Source organism: Centroberyx affinis, unplaced genomic scaffold, assembly GCF_046629955.1.
Source record: "Centroberyx affinis isolate AG114_WGS23_722 - 3 ecotype Tasmania unplaced genomic scaffold, CSIRO-AGI_Caff_v1 ptg007088l_1, whole genome shotgun sequence".
In the NCBI taxonomy this organism is placed as follows: Eukaryota; Metazoa; Chordata; class Actinopteri; order Beryciformes; family Berycidae; genus Centroberyx; species Centroberyx affinis.
In genome coordinates this window covers 33,433-42,166 of record NW_027283593.1, presented here as the reverse complement: position 1 = coordinate 42,166, position 8,734 = coordinate 33,433, and the positions used below count along the sequence as shown (strand labels likewise).

Below are 8,734 nucleotides of genomic sequence, written 5' to 3'. Positions count from 1 at the left end.
ACCAACTCTTATTGGGTAAAGAGAAAGCATGAATGAATGAATGAATGATAAGTAGTTGAAATTGCGTAATACTTCACTAAACTGTATGTGTGCTGTATGTCCCTATGTGTACTGTATGTCTAGGACCACAATGGAAATAAGTCTGCAACTTTTTGTGTATTCCTTGATGATTTTAGAATGCATGTATAAGGTACAATGTATTTTAATCAATTGTCAAATAAACTAAACTAAAAAAAAATCGCAATGTAAAATGCTGTAATATTGTTTTGACATTTGCTTTTTTAGCTTGATGTCTGGTGATGCCGGTTGCTTGCACATAACACCGTCCTCAATTGGGAAAATGCCAATAGGTGGGTGGGAGTGTCGGGTGTGTCTTGAAATTCCAGTGGTTGAGTGGTCGAGTTTTTGTTCCAAAAGCAATCCAGACAGTGAGCTTTGAAGTCCCAGCACCTGGGCAAATAATCACTGAGTCATTGGTATTGATCAACAACCTTATAAAATCCCTACAGATATATTATGGCCAGACAGTATAAATCTTACTTATTGCACCTTTAAATTTAAAGGTGTGCCTAAGCTTCTCTGAAATCAGTACATCTCAAAAATGATGCGTGATTACCTTCTGTCACAGTCCCAATCACAATCCAAGTCAAGCTAATGTTCAGGTGTACAGCAGGGGAATTGGAGCAGGGATGCACAGCTGTGCCTCTCTCAATTGGCTGGAATTGGTGGTTTCTCCTACTTTGCATTGTAAACTAATGATTTGCTTGGAGGCTTGTTTTAAAATTTTTATACTGCTTGCGAGGTCACCGATGTTTTAAAACCATGATGTTTTACCAACGGTGATCCTCACGAATAGCCAAAAGGCTGAGGTAAAGTTTATTTTCGTTGGAGAGAGTGTGACATTACAAAATAAGAGCGCAAGCTGACATCTCTGTAAACCCTGGGCCTGCCTGAGCCAGAATTGAACATGCATGGACTTGTGTGAGCCTGCAGGGTATGTCAGGTAAGGAAAAGAGAGAGTCTGAGCAGAAAAAAAACAAAACAATTCAGATCTTGTCGAGTGTGTTGCCGAGCACGTATTCCCACGACAACTTAAGCTTGCAGTTTAGAAATATACTTGTCTTTTTGGCAACAGAAAACAGATGTTGTAAGTATGAGCTCCAAATTGGCTTTACACTTCGAGACTTTGGACAAACTAGTTGTCTGGCACTACGCTTTTGATTCTGTTGAACTTTTTGAATGTTCTGCTTCCCCTCTGGTTTGCCTCTGTTCTTCGGTAATGACTGAGCTTCTCTGATCTTGCCCAGCCAGAAAGCATGTTCCTAAAATAGGGATGTGTTTTTGGGATGGTTCTCTCTTGTCTACAAGTTTTGCGAGCAAGTGCTTCTGATGGGGCTCCTGTGATCTGTGCTGTTTTTATTGGAAGTTTCTCCCTCTGTCTCTCTTGTTTCTCTGTGCGCGCCTGTCTATGCGCCTCCAGCTCTCTTTCCCTTCCTTCCTTCCCCTCCCTAAGAAAACATGAAAAAGGTCCGAAGACAAGTGAGGATTCTTTGAGCCGAATATGTTCGGCGCTCCATATGATGCAATCCAAAAAAAAAAAAAAAAAAAAATGAATAGCTGCATGAGGATGTAGCCTTTCTTCTGTTGCCTTGTCCCTCACTTCTAAGGGACTTCTTGATGTCGCATCACTTAAAAGTAGCAGTTCAGAGCGGCAGTGTTGGGGAAGCTGTGAGAACTTGTGGGCTTTGTGCATGTTCATCCAGCTTCTTTTAATGAACTACTTTCGAGCAATTTGTTTTGTTGTTGTTGTTAAAGGGGAACACCATACATTTTAAGAATTCATATGTTTTATTCAAGTGATTTGGGGCAACAGTATTTGTGCGCGCGAGCTAATCCCTCTTCAAAGCCGGAGAACCCGAGAATTAACATTGGGGGATCAATATGTAAAATTGGCTGCTGCTCCACAGACGAAGAGCGGGAGATTGATTTTGTGCACCTACAGAAAGTTTGATTTAGTTATTAATATGCAAATCAGCGCAATGGCCTCCGAAACAGAAAAATGTACCCTTATGCCCAGAAAATCCCCATGTGTGCTTTTCTTCAGTCCCCTAGTTCCCCTAGTTTACCATTGTTCTAAATTCACTTCATACTGATCCAGGCCTTAGCAATTAGTGGTGGAAAAGTTCACAGATATCTGACCTTCGGTTTTAGGGATATGGTTTTGTAGGGTTTTTTGGTGGAGCCGGGGAAAAATGCAATTTTGACGATTCATTTGCTTTTTTCGTATATTCAGCCCACGCATTTATCATTTAATTTTAGCACTTTCACTTTTCAAACAGTTTGGATAGAAGTGTTATAAAATATGGACACTTCAAACATTGGGGTTAGTGACATGAAGCTTAACAATTTTACCATCCGATTAACACTAAAGACATATCCACGTATTTTTATGCATTACAGAATATTATGGACTCACAACAACTGAGATAAAAAATTACATATTTCTGAACATATGTAACCATATGGTAGGTCAATCTGCAAATCTGAAAATGTGAACAACTTTCAATGCATATTTACACATTTGGACATATTTCTGTGTATTTGTTCTTTCATCTGTACACCTGATGATGTGAATAGCTACCAATGCACACTTGCACATTAGCTTCAACCTGTAAGTCTGTCAATGAAGACACTGCATCTTTATTGATTTATTTGGTCTAGTATATTCAGTTGGTGTAATCACTTGCTGTACATTCACTGCTCTCTGTCGTATTCTTATCTATATCCTATTCTCTGCTGCTGCAGCGACCCAATTTCCCCAAAGGGATCATTAAAGTTTCATCTCATATAGCATTTCTGAAATAGTAAGCATAATGACAGAAGCTACTGCTGGTTAGTTTAGCTACTAGCTGCCAAACTGACATAGATCCACTCATTGCAGACAATGTACATTGCAGCTTGCAGAAATGGGATTTTCAGTAGTGCTTCCAACACTCGATGCTCATTTACCGCAGCATGACAGTTTCACAAGTCCTGAAAATAATAGGCGACACAGATGGGTTTAACTTTTATCCTGGAGCTTTTCAAATTTTATAAACCGAAAGTCTCTCTTCTACACGTGTTACAAACCAAGGCCAGGCCACCGTTATTAGCAATAGGGTTTCAGCGATATGGGGTTTTGAAGACCAAGCCAATATTTTGTGCCAGTATTACATATCTTGAAATCATTTTCATGCCAAAAAGATTTTTCTTCTTGTGGTAAAGCCTTTGAAACAGCATCATAGGACACTAGAACTCTACCCAGACACCCAGACTAATGAAATAATTTTACCTCTGGCCTATTCAATGGTAGGACAAACTCTGGTATACTGCTTTCAATGTAAAAAACTAAACTAATTTGCAAAAAAAACGATAATTAAGAATTTAATTGAATTAATGTGCAAAGAACATAAAATTTCATGTCAGGCTTTAGAGCAGTGGTTCTCAACGTGGCGTCCGGGGACCACCAGGGGTCCTTGCGGGGGTTCCAGGGGGTCCCCAGCAAATTAATGAATTGTTAAACTTCACCATTATTTCATTTACAAGAAGTTAACACAATTAGAGAATGTAGAGGAATGACTATATTGATCATAGTTTCTCTGTTATCTCTCTACCTACAATACAGATAGATATGATTTTGTCCACAATTCCATGACTAACAAAAAACATATTCTCAGATTTGGGTCCAAGAGTCAAAACCTCATCAAATGGGGGTCCGTGGCCCTAATGTGGACTAAATTAGGGGTCCTTGATATGGAAAAGCGAATTGAGAATCACTGCTTTAAAGTGTGTTTTTCTGTAGCTGTGATCAGGGAGGAACCTCCATCATTATCAGAGGTGGACGACACTGGCCAGTTGAATATTTCATAAAAGCCCAATATTGGGCCCATTATAGCGGAACTCAAACTATCGGTCTAACCCTTATTAGCACTAACATATGAATTCTTGAATTGACTGGTACCGTCTTGTAAGTTGGGAACAAAGTGTGTATGGTCGTGAAATAATGAATGAATGAATATAAAAACATGATTGATTTGTATTAGATGATGATAAATAATCCCAAATGCTGCTGCTCCAACACTCAAGCCCTCGCTGACAGCAATGCACATCTGTTGCGACGAGATGTAAACACCGGCTTGCAACTCTCGCTCTGCAGGGCTCCCGTTGATGATGTCGCGGCGTGGGGAGAGACACTCGACAATCTTCTGGAGTGTAAAAGTAAGCCCACTTACGGATTTACTCCTCTGCTCTCTCTTTCTCTTTCTCTTTCTCTCTCTCTCTCTCTCTCTCTCGCAGAAAGCCGCTCTCTCTCAATTCTCTCTCCTTTTTCCACACCGGCCAATTCTCTCGTCTCGGCTTTGCCCTCGGGGGGGGGGCGGCCCGTCGCTTCCCCCCCTATATAGCGGGAGAGAGAGAGAGAGAGAGAGAGAGAGAGTGCATATTCTTCCTTCAAGTTCGTCAAATCCATTCGGAGATATATATTTGAGGAGGATGACACCGGCGGAGATAAGAGTTCTAATCGGAGCTGCCGGTGTCGATAGGGCGATTCCGGCCGCCTCCTATTCATTTTATCGAGGGGCCGGGCTCTCGCTGATGGCTTTCACCTGACCATATTCCAGACCTCTATTTGAAAATGACTAAAAGGGGGGCAGATGGGTTCTCTCTCTCTCTCTCTCTGCTATCACTCTCTCACTCTCCGCTCTCTCCCTTTCCCCTTCCGTCTCCCTCATTACCTCGCCGAAATGAATTCAGCCGATCCGTAATTTCTCAAGCCCCCCCCCCTCCCCCTTTTGTCTCCCGGTTTCTCTCTCCCCCCCCCCCCCCCCCCCCCCGAGATGAATAGTCGCACCGGAAAGATGAATTCCGCCCCGCGTCCCGGTTGCTCCGTTTCCCGCCGAAGAAACGCGCGACGACACTTATGACAAATCGGTAAACAGTGGCGAAAAATAAATTGTTCCCGTACGCGGCGGCTTTGCAATCTGTATAGGCGTTCAGATACCTTTGCATCTCGTGCGATTTTCTGCCAGTCACCCCCCCCCCCCCCTCATATCTCCGCCTTATGATTGAAGGCGGAGATATGGACCGGGAGTGATTTAGAGAGGAAAACAAGCAGCCACTGGACATATTTTGCTTTCTGTCAATTACTGTCAGTTTGCCAGCTGTGATTTATGTAAAGCAATTTGTGCAAATCACTCTGGAGTTTTTTGGGGGTTTTTTTGTTTTTTTTTGCAGTTAGCTAGTTTGTTTGTTTTCGCCGCTCCCCCGGGAAGACTCGCTAAGTATTTCACACCTGCGTTTAGGAAAAATCCGTGAATACGCCCATAAACAGAGAGGAAAAGCCAAAATGTGAGCGCATGCAATTAGATGAGGCTGAGGCACTGTGCGTGTGAATGGATGGATTCGAACTGGAAGCCAACTGGGGTCTCTAGACGAGCCGCCCACAATGCTTGTCACTTTGCTGCGTCTCCTCTCTCTCTCTGTGCGGCTTGACATCTTTGGCACTTTTGAGCTAACAAGGACTATTTTGGGTAAAGGGAGGGGGGGGGGAATGTGGGAGAACGATAAGAGAATGGCTTTTTACCGTTTATAATGGGATAGTCACAGGTTGATTGTATGCATTATGCCAGCGTACAAGTGTTTGACACGCCAGCTGAGCACAGAGCCCGGGGGTGATATTGGATAGTGTATGTGTGCTTTTGTGGGCTTGATAATGCATATGTACGTTGGATTTGGTTACACCGTGAGAAAAACACATTGGTCGTAAACGCTGAGAAAAACCAGTTCCCAGGTCCTCAGGCTTTCATGCAGTGTTTGTAATTGCTATAGAAGGCTAAATACACTGTAATTGCTATAGAAGGCTAAATACACTGTAATTGCAGAGTGGGGGAGCTTCTTAAACTTAAAGGAATAGTTCACCCAAATATGAAAATTCTGTCATCATCTACTCACCCTCATTCCAGAAAGAAAAGACAGTATAGTATAGACAGTAAGTATATTTACACCATCATTTAGTGCAAATCTTAACTACAGCTGATTGACTCGCAACAAATAATGGTGTATAGGTCTTTCTATTCACAGTGTGATTGTTTGGCGGTTTTTGTTTTTGTAACTCTAAAGCAGCGGTTCTCAACGTGGGGTCCGGGGACCACCAGGGGTCCTTGAGGGAGTTCCAGGGGGTCCCCAGCAAATTGATGAATTGTTAAAATTCACCATTATGTAATTGACAAGAAGTTACAACAATTACAGAATGTAGAAGAATGATTGTTTTGGTCATAGTTTCACTGTTATCTCTCTACCTACAATACAGATAGTCATGGGATTCTGGACAAATTTTCAGATTTGGGTCTGAGTGGGGGTCTGTGGCCCCAATGTGGACTAAATTAGGGGTCCTTGATATGAAAAAGGTTGAGAATCACTGCTCTAAAGAACTGGTCCCCATTGACTTCAGTTGTTTTGGAGAAGGCTGCTACCAAGTTGTGCTGGCAACCTCCCTGTATGTTATATGGACTAACAAACTTCACCTGTGTTTCATTCGGCATGAGGGTGAGTAGACGATGACAGAATTTTCATTTTTGGGTGAACCATTCCTTTGAGGCCATTTGTTTGTACGAAATTTGCAACTTATGTCCGGTGTCTGAAAAGAAAAAAAAAGGTCCCGCTTTCAAAGCCGCTCCCTGTTCTCCCCTGTGCAGCGGGCCGGCTGGTTTTCGAGGACTTCCTGAGGACCGAGTACAGCGAGGAGAACCTTCTGTTCTGGCTGGCCTGCGAGGACTACAAGGAGATGACCGGCGGGACGGAAATGGCCGTCACCGCCAAGAGGATCTACGCGGAGTTCGTCCAAGTCGACGCCCCCCGACAGGTACGGCGAGTCAGACCTGCGTGACTTCAAATCAGCCTGAACCCACTTGCATGCTTTTTAGGCGCTGTCACTCCTCCACGCTTTTACTTTGAAATGCGCCGATGCTCACCGGCCTACGCTCTCTTTCTTCTGCGGAATTCTCGACTCTTTTCCCCATCTCTTTCTCTCCGGACAGGCTGTTAATTACACTCGAAAATAAAGCATGCAAATGAAGTGAGATTAAAGTCGCTGTTTTCCAAAATGCAGATAAACATCGACTGCGTGACCAGAGAAGAAATCGGCGAGAATCTCTCTCAGCCAGGCCCGCATTCCTTCGACCGGGCGCAGAGAGTGATATACGGCCTGATGGAGAACGACTGTTACCCCCGGTTCCTGAAATCCGAGATCTACCAAGCTCTTCTGGAGCAATCCGAACGGCGGTGAAAGCAAACGTGAAGAATGAAACTCGTCCAGTGCCTCTCTCCGGAGTGATTGATTCTGCCCTTCAGCCCCCTCTCCTTAGAATCTCAGTGTAAACAAAAAAAAAAAAAAAAAAAAAGGCTTGTCTGTCAGAGGGAGCGAAAGTGAAAGGAGACGCAGCGCTCTCGATATGAGGAGTGACGGGCTCTAAAAGCCAAACATGATCTAAATAATGTATTAAGAAGCTTTTAGAGTTGTTTTCGGTTGGCGTTGCTTTTAAAATTTCGCTCAAAAATAGACCTGTAATTCAGAGGAACACTGGTTTCGAGTTTCAAAGGGCTTATTTTGTTTTTGAAGGGTTTATTCGCAAAGCACTGTATACCCATTTTTGATATATACAAAAATAAAGAATGTGACTTGAGAGGTCGGCCTCCCAAAGATGGCTAAATATGACCCACCTTATGTGTTTTGATACCCAAATGATATTATATTTGGTCTGTTTCAGTTCAGTCTAAGGAGCGATTATTAGATACTAGGGCTGGGCGATATGGTTGAAATCAATATCACGATATAAGGATTTTTCTCGATATCAATATATATCACGATATGGTTCATGTATCATGCAAAATCACGTTAAATAATCAAATTAATGTTAATCTCATTGAACAATGGTAATGTTAGGTGTGATGTCAAACAAAACAGAAATATTCAAATAATATTCCTACCATACCTCATTTTATCAGTTTTTAAGTAAAATTTGCTTTTCATCATCAATTCAGACAGCAGAAATGTGTGTCACGATATTAACATATCTTCATATCATCACAATATGATTCCACTGAAAGACGATGAACGATAATATTGAATTATCGCCCAGCCCTATTAGATACATGTAATGTTAACAAGCAGCATGCTGATATAGAGCCCAAAAAGATATTATACCTTGTTGCACTTATAAATAATCAATTTCCAGTGGCATATTTGGACCATTATCTTCGACCCATGTTCCATTTTTATTTTTATTTTTGTCTTTTGGCTGTACATCTCAAAAGGTTTCAGTGCGGCAGCTTTAAAGCATCTCATGCTCGCCTTTCTCTATAATAAGTTATTTTTCCCACATTAAATATTGTGTTAGAATTATATATCTGTGTATCTGTGTTGTTTTGGTTGGGCTACGGTCCTACAGGTGTTGATTGTGATTATGACATTAAAACAAATGTGTCTATGTGTGAGTGTGTGTGCATATGTATGCTGTGTGTGTGCGTGCATTATTGTATGTCTTTTTTTTAATGAGGAACAAATGTCATCACAAGGATAGAAAGATGGAGAAAATCCTTCTAAGTGAGGACAGTTTGCTGGCCTTCCCTTCTATAGGAGGTTAGTTTAGGGTTAGGATTTGGGTTTAGGGTTAAGGTTAGAATTAGGATTAAGTTTGTG

General features: G+C 42.1%; 1 protein-coding gene across 1 annotated transcript; it reads left to right on the top strand.

Annotated features, from left to right (window-relative positions):
• Positions 1-1,012: 1,012 nt before the first annotated feature.
• On the top strand, positions 1,013-8,522 carry LOC139639304 (regulator of G-protein signaling 5-like). Its single transcript, XM_071513389.1, has 4 exons — positions 1,013-1,147; positions 4,196-4,257; positions 6,732-6,898; positions 7,145-8,522. The coding sequence occupies exons 1-4, from the start codon at positions 1,143-1,145 to the stop codon at positions 7,319-7,321; spliced, it is 411 nt and encodes a 136-aa protein (XP_071369490.1). The 5' UTR covers positions 1,013-1,142; the 3' UTR covers positions 7,322-8,522.
• Positions 8,523-8,734: the final 212 nt, after the last annotated feature.

Excerpts from the sequence above, each read along its gene's own strand:
- LOC139639304 (XM_071513389.1), top strand. Across the intron at positions 4,258-6,731 it reads CAATCTTCTGGAGTGTAAAA|CGGGCCGGCTGGTTTTCGAG; the intron begins GTAAGCCCACTT and ends TCCCCTGTGCAG. Across the intron at positions 6,899-7,144 it reads AAGTCGACGCCCCCCGACAG|ATAAACATCGACTGCGTGAC; the intron begins GTACGGCGAGTC and ends TCCAAAATGCAG.